Raw genomic sequence first — 21,016 nt, forward strand, 5'->3', positions numbered from 1 at the left:
GGAGCTGCTTTGGATTCTATGTCTCCCCTGTCTGCCTGTCCCCCACTCACACTGTCTGTCTCTCTCTCTCAAAAATAATAAAATAATATTAAAAAAGAAAAAACCCTAGCATCTGTAGAGGGAACATCTTTGACCCCAGAAAGTACTGGAAGAAAGGAAAACAATTAATGCTCTAACCCCTAGAAACAGCACCAAGGCCTGAGTCAAACAGAAACGGAGAAGAAAACACTCATCTACTGCTAGAAGGATCATCCCTACTCATACTTCAAAATCAGAAAAACTCATGTGGCCATAAACAATCCTTAAATATTCTCCTGTGCCTGATATCAACAGCAGCTCCTGAAAGTCAATGTGTAAAAAACGCTTAAAAAAATTGGTTTCATTCTGATAAAAATTCATGATTCTCCCAACACCTGAGCAGTATTCTGTTATGCCACATGTGGCAAACGATGCTGCAAGTAATGGTGACACCGTCTATGCTTCTTAACTGAACTAATGTAAAAGTTACCCAAAACAAGCTTAATAACAAACCCCTAACTAAACTGATGTGTACCCCTTCAATGTTTCTATGTGAGGGAAAATAAGTCACAGATTGTCTTCTATTAAGGATGAGAGTTGATTTTTGGACCACCTATTATCCTTATAAATGTAGGTTAATGACACCAAAATTCAGATCAGTTTAAATTCTCGAGTGCATTTTAATGGATGATACAGCAGGCGTAGACCATATACTGTCTGGCTGAAAAATTACCTATTGATCCACTCTAGGACTTGTTCACATCCAGCTTAATCCTGGCCTCACCTGGCTGTTAGGGATGTTAACAGTAGCCTTAATTAAATGCTGTTTAAGACAATTAAATGAATTTTGTTCTAGCCTCTATCAAAATAATCAGAGTGGCTGGCTGAACGGTAGTCATATGAAAATACAAGTTTGGCCAAGAACACACAGAGCTGATTGTAGAGCTGTTGGGACAGGCAATCCACCATAGACGGTGAGCATTTCCTTCTGTTCTAATATGCCAAAAATGCAAGACCTTCACTGCTCTTTCTATGGCCCATTTCTCAAGGTGACGTTTGCAGTAAGCACCATTTGAGGGATGATAGGTAACATCCTTCTCTGGGACAAAGAGCAGGCTTATTATAAATTCCCTACTCAGCACCAAGGGTAGCATCCACGTGGGCCCTTCCACGTCAACTACCCAAAGTTTTAGGGGGCATAAAGAATCAGTGCCAATATCATACTTGTCATGCTAATAAGTAATAAAGCTCTTGGTCACTGACTCAGCAGTCTTCTCCCTGCATCTATATTACCTTGCAAGTAGGATAAAACCCAGATCCTTCACAGATTGACATATAGTCAGCAAAGTAACGTAAGAATAAGACATATAACTAACGGGAGAAAAAAAAAGAGAAATACAATAGGACTAAAAAGGTAGCTAGGAAACTTATCATTTGTGAATAAATGACTGCCCAGGCTTAAAAATCCAAAATATAACACAGGATAAGAATTAAAGTTGCTAGATACAATACTAGCACAAGATACAATATATCTGCAACGAACAGTAATAATAAAGTCTTTTATTTTTTTTTAATGTTTATTTATTTTTGAGAGAGAGAGTGAATGAGCAAACCCATGGGAGGTAGGCAGAGAAAGGGACACAGAGGATCCAAAGCAGGTTCTCTGATGCACAGCTCAAACTCACCAACTGTGAGATCATGACCTTAGTCAAAGTCGGACTGGACACTTAACCTAATGAGCCACCCAGGCACCACTTACTATTTTTTAAGTAAGCTCTATGCCCATTGTGGGTCTTGAACTCACAACCCCAAGATCAAGAGTCACATGCTCTTCTGACTGAGCCAGCTATGCGCCCCAGTGATAAATCTTTTTAAAATACTGTTTAAAATAGCAACAAGTACTGTGAAATACTTGAATATACCTAATTCATGAAAAACTGGAAAAAAACTGTAATTTTAAAGACATTAAAGATGACCTATACACATATATACATAGAATATATACATACATGTGTGTAATGATGTGTATAATTTTGTCCTAAACTAATAAGAGAAAAAAAAAGCAACCCAAAAGAAATTAACAAATGACATGAAGAGGCATTTCACAGAAATGTTAACTCCTTGTCCAAGAAACAAGGATTTGCAGAGAAGTTAACTGTGATAAAATTTTGGCAAGAATTAAAGACAATAGTTCTACACAGCATACAAGAGTATATATCACTACACCACACAAAAATGAATTTGGCAATATCTAACCAACTCCCAACAATTTTTCTTCTAACTGTAAGTTGGAGCCTTCTATTGAAACTCGTCCACAGAGAAGCAGAAATCAGCATCACTTTGAAGAATGTTGGAATTAGGGTCTCATCCAAGAACTACTGAAATCAGAATCTGCATTTTAATAAAATCCCCACGTTATTTTCTTATCCATTCATAGTGTGAGGAGGGGCGCTTGGGTGGCTCAGTCAGTTAAGTGTCTGACTTCGGCTCAGGTCATGATCTCGCAATTGGTGAGTTCAAGCCCCACACTGGGCTCTGTGCTGACAGCTCAGAGCCTGGAGCCTGTTTCAGAATCTGTGTCTCCCTCTCTCTCTGTCCCTCCCATGCTCATGTTCTGTCTCTGTCTCTCAATAATAAATTAAAAAACCATGTCGAATTTTTTTTTTTTTACATTTATTTATTTTTGAGAGACACAGTGAGAGCACAAGCAGAGGAGGGGCAGAGAGAGGAGACCCAGAACCTGAAGCAGGCTCCAGGCTCTGAGCAAGCGTTCAGCATAAAGCCTGTTGCGGGGCTCAAACCCACAAACCGTGAGGTCATTACCTGAGCTGAAGTCGGATGCTTAACTGACTGAGCCACCCAGGTGCCCCACCATGTAGAATATTTTAATGAAATACTCGAGCATACAAAGGAGTACAGATAATAATTAAATGAATACTTATTAAAAACACAAGACAGTCCTTTCTTAACATTTTGCTATGTCAGCTTTTACTTCTTTGGGAAGTAAGGCATTATGTATGCAGTGAAGTCCACTGTTGTTATTTCTTCACAGTCCTTTGTTTTTATTTTCCCCAGGTGTTCTCAGTGCATGTTCTTATAACTACATATGCAAATGTCAAATAGTATTGTTATATATGTTTTTTATTAGTAATTATCGTTTATATAAAGTCTGCATCTTTTACATTCATTATATTTTTGAAAAATTTTCTCTCATGTTGATATCTGCAGAATTAGTGTAATTATCTTAAAACTCTATATGGTATCCTATTTTTTGTCTCTGTATTAGATTTAATTTGTCCATTTAAGTTTAGATTGTTTAAAATGTCACTCCATTGGAATGTTCTCGTAATATGTCCTTGTACACATGAATTAAGAATTTTTTAGGTTACTGCACTGCTCCTCACACTTTTTTTTTTAAGTATTTAAGTCACTTTTTTTTAATTTTTAAAAAAATTTTTAATATTTATTTTTGAAAGAGAGAGACAGAGCGCGAGTGGGTTAAGAGGCATAGACAGAAGGAGACAGAATCCGAAGCAGGCTCAAGGCTATGAGCTGTCAGCACAGAGCCTGACATGGGGGGCTTGAACTCATAAAGCAGGGCTTGAACTCACAAACCCCAAGATCATGACCTGAGCCAAAGTTAGACGCTTAACTGACTCAGCCACCCAGGCACCCCTCTACATGATTTTTTAAAGAATTATCAAAACATGTAGTGAATTCTTCAAACACTACATTGGTACACTTGAAACTAATATAACACTGCATGTTAACTATACAGGAATTAAAATAAATGTAAGAAGAATTATCAAAACAAATATTTACTACATACAGCAAATTCTCCAATATGAAAAAAAGATGTCACAAATCACTAAGAAATAGATTACATGAATAAGCAGTTCTTATTTATTTGAGAGAGAAAAAAAAAAAGAGTACATGGATAAGAGTGGGGAAGGGGCAGAAAGAGACAGAGAATGAATCCCAAGCATGATATGTGCTGTCAGCAGAGCCAAAGCCAAGACTCAATCCCACAACTGAGAGATTATGACCTGAGCCAAAATCAAGAGTTGGACGTTCCATAGACTGAGCCACCTAGGTGTCCCTGAACAAGCAGTTAAGAAACTCTTCGTAACACCAAAATACACTCAACCATAATTAAACAATGCAAATCAAAACAATGAAGTACTATTTTACATCTAATTTCACAGAATGTGAAAACAACCAGTTTTGCCAAAACTGAGAACACTAGCCCCCCTCATAAAATTTGAAAGCAATTACACATTACCAAGCAAAATGTACAAACCCTCTGATCCACGGATTATACTGCTAAATTTCACCCTACAAATATATCTGAGAGATGCCTAAACCTACAGCTTAGTCCATTAATATGTAAACTAATTAAATAACCCATGTAGAAATATTCAATAAAAGATTACACAGCCACTGAATAGTTCAATCTGTATGTACTGATGATCATAGAAAGATATTGGAGAGGCCATCTCTGAAGAAAATTTCATTTATCCAAACCAGAATAAAGATATTCTGGTGTAAGGGCGCCTGGCTGGCTCAGTCGGTTAAGCGTAGGACTGCTGGTTTCAGTTGAGGCCACAATACTACAGTTAAGTGCATGGGATTGAGCCCTGCATAGGGCTCTGCACTGACAGCATGGAACCTGCTTGAGATTCACTCCCCCTACTCCCATCCCCTGTCTCTCTCTCTCTCAGCCCCTCCCTCTCTTCCTCTCTCAAAATAAACTTTGAAAATATATATATTCTGATGTTTACACAAAAGCATTCTAGTATTTAACAAAAGAATTTACATAAAAGCACTTTTGAAAATTAGGCTACTACCTGGACTCCTATCCTAGCTTTAGCACTTTGGGACACATATTCCTCTCTCTCAACCTCAGTTCCCTCCTTTGTAAATGGGAGGGAAAAAAAGAGAATTTACTGCCTATGATTTTTATTAGCATTCACATCAAGTGTTATATACAGTCACTGGCATATAATGAGGACTCAAAAAAAAGCTATTACAACATCTGTAATAAGGAAGAAACCATCTCTATCGCCCTCTTTACCTTTTACATACTTTAAATATTATCCTGGATTCCTTTTAAAAAATTAATTTAGCGGGGCGCCTGGGTGGCGCAGTCGGTTAAGCGTCCGACTTCAGCCAGGTCACAATCTCGCGGTCCAGGAGTTCGAGCCCCGCGTCGGGCTCTGGGCTGATGGCTCAGAGCCTGGAGCCTGTTTCCGATTCTGTGTCTCCCTCTCTCTCTGCCCCTCCCCCGTTCATGCTCTGTCTCTGTCCCAAAAATAAATAAATGTTGGAAAAAAAAAATTAAAAAAAAAATTAATTTAGCTATGTCTTCTCAGATGCTCACAATATGAGTCCCTAGTTAATAAAAACTTTACATAGTAAACAAGAAGTTTCAATGAACTCCACTACCAGTCTGACTGAACTTTCTGATCCTCTCTTTAGCCTGAACTTTAAATTCTTGATTTCAGCTCAGGTCATGATCTCACGGTTCCTGGCTTTGAACCCGAGTCAGGCTCTGCACTGACAGCACAGAGCCTGGATGGGATTCTGTCTCCTCTCTGCCCCTCCGCTCCCTCATGCTCACTCACTCTCTCACAAAAATAAACTTGGAAAACAAAAAAGTTTTGGTAAATATTAAACCACTATTTTTTAGATGCTGCCAAAAAAGAATACATAATGCACTAATGCTAGTGACAGAAGTAACTACAGAATACTGAATATGAATATGTATTAACTGCAGTGGAAGGTCACAAGTTTAATGTCACTTTATATTTAAGAAGAATAAAAATTCCCATATTTTCTTATTTCCTACCACCCATTTGCTCTTTTAGTATCACACCCCTAGAATCTTCCTTCTTTTTTAATTTGTTTTTTAAGTGTATTTATTTTGAGAAAGAGAGGGAGGGTCAGGGGGAGAGAGACTCCCAAGCAAGTTCTGCGCCATCTGAACAATGAGATCATGACCTGGGCCGAAATCAAGAGTCAGACGCTTAACAGCTTAAGTGACTGAGCCACCCAGGCACCTTCCCCCCTACTTTTTTTTTTAAGTAGGTTTCACACCCATTGTGGGGCTGCAACTGAGGACCCCAAGATCAAAAGTTACGTACTCTTCTGAATGAGCCAGCCAGGTGCCCCTGGAGTCTTCCTCCTTCTAACAATACTATGAAAGGATACTTCAGAGCAGCCTATTACAGGGATCATTTTATCATCCTTCCTCGAGTAAGACAACTAGAAGGACAAGATTCTAAACCAAAGAGTTATTTAAAATTTTCCAGTATCTACAACCATTTCAGTTCTGTAATGCTTCAATAATAAAATTGTTACTTTTTAAATGTTCTTTAAGGGGCGCCTGGGTGGCGCAGTCGGTTAAGCGTCCGACTTCAGCCAGGTCACGATCTCGCGCTCCGTGAGTTTGAGCCCCACGTCGGGCTCTGGGCTGATGGCTCAGAGCCTGGAGCCTGTTTCCAATTCTGTGTCTCCCTCTCTCTCTGCCCCTCCCCCATTCATGCTCTGTCTCTCTCTGTCCCAAAAATAAATAAATTTTTAAAAAAAAAAAAATTAAAAAAAAAAAAAAGAAGGAGGTTATGCCAGGGGCGCCTGGGTGGCTCAGTCGGTTGAGCGTCTGACTTCAGCTCAGGTCACGATCTCGCAGTCTGTGAGTTCGAGCCCCGCGTCAGGCTCTGGGCTGATGGCTGAGAGCCTGGAGCCTGTTTCTGATTCTGTGTCTCCCTCTCTCTCTGCCCCTCCCCTGTTCATGCTCTGTCTCGCTCTGTCTCTCTCTGTCTCAAAAATAAATAAACGTCAAAAAAAAAAATTAAAAAAAAAAAAAAAAAAAAAAAAAGAAGGTTATGCCAGACATATAATCAACCACATGCAGTTTATAATTTCACCACATGATGGGGCTAAAACTCTACACACCTCAGAAAACTGCTAAAATGCTCTTCTAAAAACATTCTTTTTATTTCAAGTCCTCTTATCATCCCTTCAAACAACAAATAAATAAAAGAATTCTGTTATGTTGAAATAGAGAAACCCACAGTCAATTAATGTCTGTTCCACTTATTTCATAGAAGATTAAAAGGGCTCTGGCAGAAAACAAGAGGTTAATTATAAATGAGACTCGATGAATAGTGAGACTTTGAGACATGAAAGGATAAGATGGAAAGTTTAAGAAGCCATTACTAAAAGTTTTGTGTTTGTCACAAAAGGTCTGGGTAAGGTCTAAACAAATAATTTCAACCACTGCTAGTTAAGAGTTCAAATACTATTTTCTGTAGGTAATTCAGAACAAATTAGAATTGAGATTCAGAATAGGCAATCCCAATTTTGAAAATCATCATCATCATTCATGTAGACCTATATCCAGAAAGAGTCAGGTTCAGGAAAGCAGTAAGGATTTCACCACATATAAATCTCAGATTAACATCTGAACAAAGACAAAAATTAATCAATTTTTTGACCACTGTAAGTGATAAATCAATGAATTCTACTCCTAAAACCAATATTGTACTTTAAGTAACTATAATTCAAATAAAAACTAAATCAAAGTTTAAAACAAATACATACATAAAAAAGAATTACAGATTAAAATGGCAGACCACAGGGGCACCTGGGTGGCTCAGTCAGTTAAGCATCTAACTCTTGACTTCAGCTCAGGTCAGTGAGTTGGAGCCTAACACTGGACTCTGCGCTGACAGTGCAGAGCCTGCTTGGGATTCTCTCTCCCCCAGTGTCTCTGCCCTGCCTGTCTCCCTCCCTCTCTCAAAATAAATGGATTTACTTAAAAAAATTTTTTAGGGGCACCTGGCTGACACAGTTGAATGTCCAACTTCGGCTAAGGTCCTATCTCACAGTTCATGAGTTCGAGCCTCACATCGGGCTCTGTGCTGACAGTGAGATGCCTACTTGGGATTCTCTCTCCCTCTCTTTCTGTCCCTTCCCCGACTCACACTGTCTCTCTCAAAGTAAATAAAGCTAAAAAATTTTAATAAATAAAATGGCAGACCATAACATTTATACGTTAAAGTAATCACTTTTGATTAAAAAAGATGTATTCCCATACTTTTTAATATGTTGTAACTAACTTTCCAGGTACTGATAATTTTTATCAATTGGCTTGCAAATGAAAACAAGTCTTATATCTATTTCAGAAGAGGAAACAAAAAAAGAAAAAAAGGAAGGTGGGGAGCACGAAACTCTTATGTATCCAGGCTGTGAAGTGGGCACAAATTAAGAATGACCCCTAAATGGCTAGATTAGAGCAGCTGGGTTTAACAGGGTGAGGAGCAAACTGCAGAGACCCATACCTAAGAGGAAAGGAGGAAAATCTGTAAGAAGTGATCTCAGGGGCGCCTGGTAGCTCAATTGGTTAAGCATCCCAACTGTGGCTCAGGTCATGATCTTGGGGTTTGTGAGTTCTAGCCCCTGGTAGGGCTCTGTGCTGACAGGTCAGAGCCTGGAGCCTGATTCTGGTTCTGTGTCTCCCTCTTTCTGCCCCTCCCCCCACTCATGCTCACTCGCACTCTCTCAAAAATAAATAAACATTAAAAATTGATCTCACGGGTGCCTGGGTAGCTTAGTCGGTTAAGCATCCAACTTCGGTTCAGGTCATGATCTTGCTGTTAGAGGGTTTGAGCCCATGTCAGGCTCTGTGCTGACAGCTCAGAGCCTGGAGCCTGCTTCAGATTCTGTGTCCCCTTTCTCTCCCCTCCTCTTCTCATGCTCTCTCAAAAATAAATAAACGTTAAAAAAAATTTTTTTTTTTAAGTGATCTCAGTAGCTTAATCAACAGAAGTCTCCAATCTCAAATCCCATTTTATAGGCTATGAAATGAGTTGTTTAATCATTTGACGGCATTCCAAAATAAGTCCTATGTCAAGAAATGGAATAGGAAATGCACCCTGGATTCTAGTCTAGGTTCAGAGTAATTGTATGAACAAGGAACTCAATTAACCTTCCAGAGAATCCATCTGTACAAAATTATGAGGCAAAACTATGGACCAATTATTATGATCTGACATGTCCTGACTGAGGAACGACTTTCCAAAGTACAAAAATTGTTCCCATAAGAGCTACTTTTAACAACTGTTTTTGTAAGAACTGTCTGTACCTCAAAAGGTCCTAGGTGAACACCTTAGCATGGTACAGTATGATTAACAGGCAAACAGATGATTAAGACTCTCTCAATTCCTTTGCGTTATAGAAAAAACAAAGTCAAAGACAACTATTAAGCCAGACAGATGGATTCTAACAAATTCCAAGGTCCCTCTCTTACTTAGCAAGCTTTTTAAGTGTTTATTTTTGAGACAGAGAAGGGCAGAGAAAGTGGGAGACAGAGGATTAGAAGCGGGTTCAGGGCTGACAGCAGACACCTGATGTAGGGCTCAAACTCAAGAACCATGAGATCATGACCTGGGCGTGGAAGACAACTGCAGTGCCTCACAAGTCTTATTCCAACTATTATGTTTGGGTTTTTAAGTAAAAGGAACATTTCTTAGATTACTGAGGCCTCATCTATAACACTGCAAAGTTTTCATTACTCCTGAAATTTTAGAGCTGTGCCAAAGTCTTATGTATCCGAAAAAGTCTTCTGGTTGCATGGAAAGACTTCAAAGTCCTCAAATTTTTCTTAAGAATAGTACAGATAGGGGGCCCTGGGTGGCTCAGCAGGTTATGCGTTCAACTTTGCCTCAGGTCATAATCTCACAGCTGGGGAATTTGAGCCCGGCGTTGGGCCCTGTGCTGACAACTCAGAACCTGGAGCCTCTCCCTTTCTCTCTGCCCCTTCCCTGCTCACGTGCTATCTCTCTCTCTCTCTCTCTCAAAATAAATATTAAAAAAAATTTTTCTTTGAAAAATAGTATAGGCAAAGGTAAGATGCAAAAGTAAAGTTCAATGTACCCAACAGGTCTGAATAAAAATGTGTGGGGGATGCCTGGGGGGCTCAGTCAGTTAAGCTTCTGTCTCCTGATTTCAATTTACAATCATCTTGATAACAGGGTTTATGGGACAGAGCCCTGAGCGGGCTCTGTGCTGACAGCATGCAGTCTGCTTGGGATTCTCTCTCTCACTCCCTTGCACATGCACGGGCTCAAATAAATAAATAAACTTTAAAAGAAAAAGCAAAATGTGTACAAATTTGATTAGCACAAAAGACAACCAAAGTAAATGAAACAAGTATGGTGATGGTATACTAAAACTGACAAATTCAACATGAAATAATTCTGGGGCGCCTGGGTGGCTCAGTCGGTTGAGCGTCCGACTTGGGCTCAGGTCGTGATCTCATGGTTCGTGAGTTCGAGCCTCGCGTCGGTCTCTGTGCTGACAGCTCAGAGGCTGGAGCCTGCTTCACATTCTGTGCCCCCCGCCTCTCTCTGATCCTCCCCCACTTGCATTCTGTCTCTCTCAAAAATAAACATTAAAAAAAAAAAGAAAGGGGCGCCTGGGTGGCGCAGTCGGTTAAGCGTCCGACTTCAGCCAGGTTACGATCTCGCGGTCCGTGAGTTCGAGCCCCGCGTCAGGCTCTGGGCTGATGGCTCGGAGCCTGGAGCCTGTTTCCGATTCTGTGTCTCCCTCTCTCTCTGCCCCTCCCCCGTTCATGCTCTGTCTCTGTCTGTCCCATAAATAAATAAAAACGTTGAAAAAAAAACTTATAAAAAAAAAAAGAAAGAATTTAGATGGTAACACAAATTTTCTCCTCAAAAATACTAAGGCTTTACATTTAAGCTACCTTTGTGTAGAACATGAACTGAGAGGCACACAAAAAGACAAAGAGAAATGCAAGAAAGAGTACCTTTGTTGATGATGGTGGAGTAGGAAAATTAAGCCAGGCTGGAGCAAAGTCATGCTGCGCCATTTAGGTCCAGTCTCTCCAACTCAGTGAAACAAGGCTTCAACACCTCATGGCAAGTCCCTGTCATATAAAAATGGAAGGAAATTAGACCTGGAGCTCCTTGCCCAATTTATCTTCTTATGCTCTCTTCTGAGTGACAATGATCTTACTACTGTAAGATTCCAATTATAATGAAATTCTGAAATAGGCAAAAATACAATAACAAAAACTAGATCAGAAGAGTGGGGGTGAGGGCCTGAGGCGTACGGGTATGACTGCAAAGGGAAGGAGGAAGTTTTTGAGCTAACAGGGTTTTTATCTTGATTGTACTTATACAAATGTACCCATCTGTCAAAAATCAAATTGTACACTTAATACTGGCCAACTTCAGTGTAAGTAAACTATACCTCAGTAAACTTTATTTTTTAAAATTACAATGGTCTAATCACAAATAGACTAGACATCAAGTGTCTCTAGATGTGACACATGAAGATGCACAACAATGTTACCTATAATACATTCTTGCTCCCACCCCAGATGTAACCTGAAATCTGATCTAACTACCAACTTTCAGGAAGCTCAACAAAGAGGAACAAATTAAGGACATCTAAGGGAAATAACCCAGCAAATCCAGATCACAGGATACCGGACAGGTCAAATGATCTGCGTTTTTTTTTTCCCCCAACAAATAAATGGCTGTCAATATGCAAATAATCAAACACAACAGGTGGGCCTTATACAGATCCTTACTCCAACCAACCAACCAACCTTTAAAGAATGAGTATTATGAATCAAAAATTTAAACATGAAGTGATTAAATGACATTAAGAAATTATTAGTCAATTTAGATATAATAATGGTGTGATGGTGGTATTTAAAAGAAATACTGAAGTCTATTAAATTGATCCACCTGGGATCTGCTTTAAAATTAGCTTTAGGGGTACCTGGGGTGGCTCAGTCAGTTAAGAGTCCCGATTCTTGATGTAGACTCAGGTCATGATTTCAGTTTCTCAGATTGAGCCCCAGTGGGGCTCTAAGTGGACAAAGAAGAACCTGCTTGGTATTCTCTCTCTGCCCCTCTCCTGCTCAGATATGAGTACGGTCTCCCTCTCAAAATAAACATTTTTTTTTTAATTTGCTTTAAAAATCATATAATGTTCAACAGGGGTACAGGCTGGGACACCTGGGTGGCTCAGTCGGTTGAGCGTCTGGCTTTAGCTCAGGTCATGATCTCACAGTTCATGAGTTTGAGCCCCGTGTCAGTCTCTGTGCTATCAGCTCAGAGCCTGGAGCCTGCTTCGGATTCTGTCTCGCTCTCGCTCTCTACCCCTCCCCCACTCCTGTTGTCTCTCTGTCCCTCAAAAATGAGTAAATGTTAAAAAAAATTTTTTTTCCTAAAAAAAGGCTGCACATGTTTATAAATGGTAGTACAAGGAGGTGTATAAATACTTTTTCCCTAGTCACATGTGTATTTTAAAATGCCCATAATTAAAATGGCTGTTTAAAATTATAATCATCACAACAGTCATCTTAAATATTTCAGAAGCTACAGCTTTTCTGCACTCTAAATTTAACTTTTTGGGTGCCTCTATCAACTCCATCAAAGTTTCAAGTTGCCAGCCCAATCTAAACAGGAAATTCATAGTTTTTGTTTATTTTTTTTTAAACGTTTATTTTTATTTTTGACACAGAGACAGAGCATGAACAGGGGAGGGGCAGAGAAAGAGGGAGACACAGAATCGGAAACAGGCTCCAGGCTCTGAGCTGTCAGCACAGAGCCCGACGCAGGGCTCGAACTCACGGACTGCGAGATCATGACCTGAGCCGAAGTCGGATGCTTAACTGACTAAGCCACCCAGGCGCCTCTGTTTGTTTGTTTTAAATAATGCAGAAGCCAACTGGACAACTGTACTCCTTTCATTATAAAGCTTAGACTACCAGTTGATGAAGGAATCAAATTTTCTATGCATTACCAAGGTCTGAGTTTACTAATGACTAATGTATTTACAATTGCATAATCTCAACAGTGAAATAAAAAAAAAAAAAATAATCGATACCATTGTTAATCTTCCTTTTTACAAATTCTTTCAAATATAATTTCTATGGCAGAATCCTTCAGTCACACCAACTTGCTAAAATACTTTTTAAAAAACATTCTCAAATATTACGGAAGTAGTCTTTTTTTTACTATTCCAAACAGTAGTGACCTATTTAAAAATTTAAAGGTTAAGGTTAAGAGTGGCCAGATACAGAAATAGATACAAATGGTTAACTCACTATGGTAATGAAAATGTTCAAATACTAAATGCTTGTATGAGCCATGAGCCCAACGTGGAAAAACCTTGATAAAATCTGAAAAATATGAGACAAATTCCAGTAATACGTTTATGAAACAAATGGAAGAGTATACTTAACTACATAAAAATTCAAACAATCCAGTAAACTCTAATTCTGTCATCTTACACTACATTTTCAAGTTTTCTGAAATTAAAACTAAAACTTAAGTGTCTTTGGATATACAAAGGATTTTCATTATCTATTCTGAAATGAAGCTACAAAGTAAGCTGCTCTGTGATGTTTGTGACAAGATGTTACTTTTCCAACAACTTTGTGTTGGAAACTCTTTAAAATTAGTTTCAGTAACTGAATGGGAATAAAAAGTTTTTATACTTTATATCAAAAATTCACAGGGAAATGCAGATAACCTAAAATAACCAATAATTTAAAGCTTATTTTAAACAATCTTCGCTAACTTACATGCTAAAAACAATCCCTAGGTGTCAAATCACTGTTATTACATATTCATTTCTGCAGTATCTTTAAATGTGATTTGAACTTAGTTTTTATTTTTATTTTTTTTTTTCAACGTTTATTTATTTTTGGGACAGAGAGAGACAGAGCATGAACGGGCGAGGGTCAGAGAGAGAGGGAGACACAGAATCGGAAACAGGCTCCAGGCTCTGAGCCATCAGCCCAGAGCCTGACGCGGGGCTCGAACTCCCGGACTGCGAGATCGTGACCTGGCTGAAGTCGGACGCTTAACCGCCACCCAGGCGCCCCAGAACCTAGTTTTTAAAGAACAAAGTATGAATAGCTAATGGTAGAAATTTTCACGTTCTGAAAAAAAAGGTAAAAAACGCTTAATTATTAAGGCATTTACACAGTGTGTGAAGGAATTATGATATGCCACCCCAAATTATGCCATTTTAACCTAACAGTTTTGAGCTAAAGGCATTTTAGTTCCTGAAATCCCTTATCTATCTAAAAGCAGAGCCTCCCAAAGGATTTATGATTCCGCTCCCCTGGAGCAACTCTTCTCTACAAAGGAAAAAAAAAAAAAAAAAAAAAAAAAAATTCAGTCCCAAACGGAGATATTGCCACAAACTATCATTTCTCCCATCAATTTTCCTAAAGGTCCATTTACCTATCTTTCCCAAGCCATCTTGTTTTTCCATTACTGCCCTTTCTCCCCTCCCTCTCTCTCCCCAATGGAATTAGGTAAAGAGTTATTTAGCAAATTCTAACCATCCCTAAATTACTCCCCTATGAGAGAATATTCTAATAAACTTTTATTTGTTTTCTCTTGTTAATCTGTCTTTTGTCAGTCTAATTTACAGTGCCCCAAACCAGGAAACCTAGGAGGCTACAAGAAATTTTACCCCCTTACCTGTATAAAGGCAAATTAAATTTTCAAAAGTGCCACCCTATCATTTTCTTTTTAGCCACACTTAGTGCCATCAGAATTCATTCTTACTTTCCCTGCATAATATTAGGAGGCAAATTGTGCCCCCTTCCCCCACAAACTCCCATATCCAAGTTTTAACTGCCCAACCTCAGAATGTAACCATATTTGGAGATAAAGGCTTTAATCAGATGATTAACTTAAATGAGGGCGTTAGGGTGGGTCCCATTCCAATTCTCTGTGCCCTAATAAGAGGAGAAAATTTGGACACAATGAAAGACACCAGGGTTGCACAGAAAAGAGACCATGCGAAGAGGCAACAAGAGGGTGGTCATCTGCAAACCAAGGAGAGAAGTCTCAGAGGAAACCAACTCTGTTGGCATCTTGATCTTGGACTTTAAACTTCCAAAACTGTGAGAAAATAAATTTATTTAAGACACTCAGTTTGTTTTTGTTATGGCTTCCCTAGTAAACGTTAAAAAGAAACAAAAAGACCCAAACTGAGTCACTTATTCTAAACCCCACATCAACAAACCAAGACTTATTTCTATGTAACCTGACTGTGCTTTCAGACCTTCCCAAAAATCAAATCTTAGCTGGTCAGTCTGGAATTTCTTGGTCAGCACTAGTGAGGTAATCACCTGATAGACCCCTTCCATTCCCTAATGGAAGATATAGTAGTCCACTTTTTCCCTGTCCCTAGCCTCTTCTGCCTATAAAAGCCTGCCATTTTGTACCGCTCCTAGGAGCTCTTATCTATTTGATAGATAGGATGCTACCCCATTCATGAAACTGAATAAAACCAATTTGATCTTTAAATTTACTATGATGGATTGTTTCTTAACACAAATGAATACAAACAGTATCAGAAGTACGCTCATCAAAAATGTTTGTATATAAAAACTAGTACTTACAGGAAACTGCTGGGGTGGGAGGATGTAAATAACCAGTAATTCCAGGTTATTAGGAAACTTCCACCAGATCCATTAGGTCTGATGGGCCCATGTAGACATAAATAATTAAGAGTTTTAAAAGCTGATGGTATGGGGGCGATTCGGTAGTGCAGTCAGTTGAGCGTCCGCCTTCGGGTCATAATCTCACAGCTTGTGGGTTCGATCCCCGCATCTGGCTCTGTGCTGACAGCTCAGAGGCTGGAGCCTGCTTCAGATTCTGTGTCTTAGTCTCTCTCTGCACCCCCGCCCCCACTCACACTCTGTCTCTCTCAAAAATAAATAAACATTAAAAAAAATTTTTTTAATAAAATTACAAAAAAAGCTGATGGTATGAAAATACTAATTTCTAATCTCAACCAACTTACAACCTGTTCATGAATAAATGCCTTCAGTCTAAAACATCAACTATTAAAATAATTCTCCAGGGGAAAACTGGTTCTGAAAAAACCCTAATTGAAATACTGTATATTTATAAGTGTACGCACCAGACTTAAATATCCAAAATGGAGTTCTTCAGATTGAAAAATGCACTGCGGCAAAAAGTACACAAGTAATATGATTTTTCCTAATTCCTATAATGCTTTTACTTCTGAACCCACCAAAAGTTTGTGCCAAATATTTTCAATGAAAACCTCAAATTTAGATGAACAGTGAACTTACTATCCTTATAATGGTTTACATTTCAGACACCATAAATAAACTTTAAGTCACAAAGCACGTCAAAAACATGCAAAACCAACTAACAGCTAAGGCATTTTAACTTTTTAACTAAGAAAGATTTTTAAGAAAGAACACAGGCTTCAGACTCTGTCCTAGATTCAAATCAACTCAGTTACTAGGTTGGTTGACTTTGGTAAGTTAACACCAAAATGTTTCTTCTCTTTATCAAAATTTAAGACAACTACCAATTACCTTTCAAGATTCAACATGATAACTATTAAAATTCTAAAAACACAACTACCCTTTATTATCAGACTATCTACATAGAACCCTTTAACAAGGTTAACTTTTTCATTTAGCCAAACTGTTCACAATCCTTCATCAATAAGGTAAGAACCAGAAAACAACTATTCAAATTCACCTGTGAAATACTTTTTTAGTATAAGCTCAGTTTAATATATTAGATTTTATTTAAAGAGTGGGTCTTCCTCTTCCCACTTATTATCCCAGTTATTATATGGGAGAAAAGCAGAGGAGCCAGGGGATCCAGATCTTAACAGGCAGAGTCAGTAAGAGGGTATCAACACCTGGGAGTGGCCCAGCACAGGATGTCGATATCAAAACAAAATGAGGAAGGGTATCCACGGAGAGGGACAGTCAGGGATGGGACACTGAGCCCAAAAGAGTAGTAAGGAAGGCATCCATGTGCGGGGGAAGAAAGGAGTGATCACAGTCAAGAGGCTAAGCTGGGAGAGGTGGGTATCCACAATGGGGCAGGTGACAATGGCTACAACAGAAAACTGATTATATACAGGGGAAATAATCAAGTAAGTATTCAGAATAATGAAAGGTAAGTTTCATACTATTCAAAGAACACAGCAACTAGTAACAGAAAGGGTGAAAACTAAAGAGAATGCTGTGGTGTTGTAATGTATCACTATCATGAACAATTAATTCAGTCATATTAACAATATTAAGATACTAAAAAATAATATTAAGATACTAATGTTCACATATAACCATAAAGGTAAATATTCCTGTTTATGTATATATACCTCCCCCAACTCTGCAATGAGAGAGCCTGAGCATAGTGACTCCAATAGCAATGAGCATACTTAACACTGGGCCTCAGCTTCTAAAAATGGTTTTCCACTAAACAAAACCAGGGCTTTGAAAAATAGCTGATTCCAGGGCTGGGTAAAGAAGATGACAAAATAAGCCCAGAATATTTTATTTTAGCAAAAAGCAAAGAAATGTCTAAATAATGATTACAAAATATCAAAAGGACATAGAAACCAGCATGAATGGGTTCCCAGTGGCCAAATCAGGGACAAGACGGACATTAAAATAAGAAAACACATGTGAAGGACATCAACACAAAAATGACCAAAAAAGGAACTCCAAGAGCCTACCCCTTCACAGAAACACCAAAAAGTCAAGCAAAATCTGTCAAAATCAGCTTTGTCAGTACTCTGAAACAATCAAAAGGCTTACAGCAATCAAGCAAACAATGAATCCAGAAAACGCAAACTTAAAAACAGTAGAAAAGGTTTATAGCATTTTTATTTGTCATTGACTCCCATCTCTCCCTAGCATAGTGGAGATCCCGAAGCCAGTGTGAAACCCAGGTTTGCTTCTGGAGTCAAGTAGACCTTATTCTCAAAGGATTATGTTTGTCTGTATAAACCTGTCTGGGAGCTAAGGAATAACCTGAGGTAGCTGCTTTGTTTTACCTACCATGCAAGGAAAAACCGCTAAGCTAGAGGCATTCCTCCAAAACATTATACAGCAAATCAACAACCTCCTCCCTGGGACCAAGGTTTATAATTGAGTAAACAACAGCACACCCAAAGGCTGTAAATAAAGGCCAAGAGAGAATTTCTCTGGGAAATTATGACATTGCAGAGAACTCCCTTATACCAGGAGACTTAGAAAACCACACATATATGCCCAGATCAAGACACTTGCTCAGAAAAAAACCCTGAGAAAACCCTCAACTTTCACTTCAGATTGATCTTTAGTTTCAACAAGAGCAGGAAATGAAATCTAAGTTGTAAACTGTGTGGCTAACCATTCAAGAAATTCCCCAACAAAGACCCAACAGGCAAAGACTGGGAGAGTTAAATTACTTTTTAATTTTCCTTTATTTTTATTCCTTTTTGTCTTCAGACATGCATCTCCAACAAAACACTAGCTGAACATGGTTAAAGGTGTCTCTACTTAGGTAAAAGTAGCTCTTGTTTGAAAAGCTCTCAAAGTAGCAGTATGTGCAGACAGCAGAAATAAAACTCCTATTGTATTGCACTGAAATTATTTTCTGTAACCGATAAATCTTCAGTCAAGTCTTATTAAAAGCTGCAACCTGTGAGCACTAAAAGTTGGTTCCTTGTTTGACCCAACAAGATCTGTGAAAAGATCTGCTATCTTTAGAGAAGATAACTTACTGATCTTGATATTCATTTACACTTTTACATTGTGTTCACCGTGGATTTTTCCATTAATTCTTTTAATTTTATTAAAATTTTAATTATCTCACATTCTCCTTGGCATACATTCTCCTTATGCAAAACCCGGAAGTATTTCTGGTTATTTTACAAATCATCTTTGAGATGCTAGTCCACAGTCTTCCTGGTGTTGGCCTCAATGAAATAAATTCCTTTCTTGTTTCACCCCCAGTCACTTTTCTACCTTTGGATTTTGTCAGCCTTGAGGGGCTGAGCCTGGTGTATTCAGGACTCTCAGAGCCAGGTGCTTTTGCACCTATCTCTGCACCCCAGCTACAAAAAGACATGTAGGACACCATCAAACATACCAACGCCACCACAGTGTAAGTATATAACATATGCATACTATCTATTAAAATTCCAACATCCTTTTTCATAGAAACCGAAAAGGCATTCTCAAATTCGCTTGGAACTGCAAGGGATCCCAAACATCTAAAACATTAACTGCGAAGGAGAGTACATTTACAGAACTCACATTTCTGCATTTCAAAACTTATTACAAAGCTACAAAAATAAAATCACAGTAGCATAAGGATATATAAACCAATGGGATAGAACAAAGAGTCCAGAAATGAGGTCATACATGTATGGCCAGTTAATTTTTGAGCAAAACACTAAGAACATTTAATGGGGGAAAGAACAGTCTTTTCAACAAATGATGCTGAGACTGGTGGATATTCAATGGACTACAATATTCACACCACATACAAAAATAAACTCAAAATGGATTATCAAACAACTATAAAAGCTATCAGAAAAATACAAATAAAATAAAATAAAATAAAAGCTACCAGAAGAAGATAGGCGATAAAGCTCCATGACTTTGGATTTGTCAACGGATTTTTACATGACACCAAGAGCATAAATAGCAATGGGGGGGGAAATGGCCTTCATAAAAATACAAAACTTCTATGGCAAAGGGTATTATCTAGAAAGTGGAAATACAACTCACAGGATGGGAAAAAATATTTGCAAATCCTATATGATAAGGATCTAATATCAAAAATATAAAGGGGCGCTTGGGTGGCTCAGTCGGTTGAGCGTCCGACTTCAGCTCAGGTCATGATCTCACAGTTCGTGTGTTTGAGCCCCACATTGGGCTCTGTGCTACCAGCTCAGAGCCTGGAGCCTGCTTTCGATTCTGTGTGTCTCTCTCTGCCCCTCCCCTGCTCATACTCTCTCTCTCTCAAAAATAAATAATAAAGATTTAAAAAAAATTTTTTAATAAATAAATATGAGAGAAATTGGTACCCTTTGACATTGTTAATAAAAAGGTAAATTGATGCAAGCACTGCGGAAAATTTCCGTAACTCCTCAAAAAGTTACATATACGTCTCTGTGTGTGTGTGTGTGTGTGTGTATATATACACACACACACACATACATACACACACACACACACATGACCCAGAAATACTACATATATTTATGTATATATCTCTAAAAGAACTGAAAATGGGTATTCAAATACCTGCACACCAGTGTTCAACACCAGCTCTACTCACAGTAACAAGTGGGATGTCCAAATGTCCATCACACATCAGTGTATAAACATGTGGTATAATATATATACAGTGTAAGAAGGAATGAAGTACTGACACATGCTAAAAGAGTTAACTCAAAAACACGCTAAGTGGTGAAAAGAAGCCAAACAAAAGATCACATATTGCATAATTCTAGTTATATGAAATATCAACAATAAGTAAATCCATAGAGATGATAGGCCAACTGGTAGTTGCCAAAAATTGCTGGGACAGAGGAATAGGGAGTGACTGCTAAATGGATACATATTTTTCTTTTACGATGACAAAAATGTTCTGGAACTTGATAAAAGTGGTTTTACACCATTGTGAATGTACTAAATGCCACTGAATTGTGTTTTAAAATGGTTAACTTCAGGGGTGACTTGATAGCTCAGTCAGTTGAGCATCCCACTCTTGATTTTGGCCCAGGTCATGACCCCAGGGTCGTGGATCAAGCCCAGGCTAGGGCTCTGGGCTGAACATGGAGCCTGCTTGAGATTCTCTCTTCCTCTCCCTGTGCCCCTCCCCCCAGCTTGCATGCACACTCTCCCTCTAAAAAATAACATGATTTTTAAAATAAAATAAAATGGCTGGGACACCTGGGTGGCTCAGTCGGTTAAGCATCCGATTTCAGCTCAAGTCACGATTCTCACAGTTCATGAGTTCGAGCCCCGTGTCAAGCTCTGTGCTGACAGCTCAGAGCTTGGAGGCTGCTTTGGATTCTGTGTCTCTCTCTCTTTCTGCTCCTTCCCCTGCTCATGCTGTGTGTGTGTGTGTGTGTGTGTGTGTGTGTGTGTGTGTGTGTGTGT

At 38.7% G+C, this 21,016-nt stretch overlaps 1 protein-coding gene across 3 annotated transcripts in view; it reads right to left on the reverse strand.

Moving 5' to 3' along the window:
* Positions 1–21,016, reverse strand: part of GPBP1 (GC-rich promoter binding protein 1) — a 74,678-nt gene that overhangs the window by 34,197 nt on the left and 19,465 nt on the right. For all 3 annotated transcript variants that reach the window (XM_040452762.1, XM_040452771.1, XM_040452753.1), the window contains exon 3: positions 10,847–10,966. In XM_040452762.1, the coding sequence (XP_040308696.1) occupies positions 10,847–10,909 (63 nt within the window). In that variant the 5' untranslated portion in view covers positions 10,910–10,966. The remainder of the gene's footprint in view (positions 1–10,846; positions 10,967–21,016) is intronic.

This window comes from Herpailurus yagouaroundi, unplaced genomic scaffold (genome assembly GCF_014898765.1).
Source record: "Herpailurus yagouaroundi ecotype Mexico unplaced genomic scaffold, PumYag 29, whole genome shotgun sequence".
Taxonomy (NCBI): domain Eukaryota; kingdom Metazoa; phylum Chordata; class Mammalia; order Carnivora; family Felidae; genus Herpailurus; species Herpailurus yagouaroundi.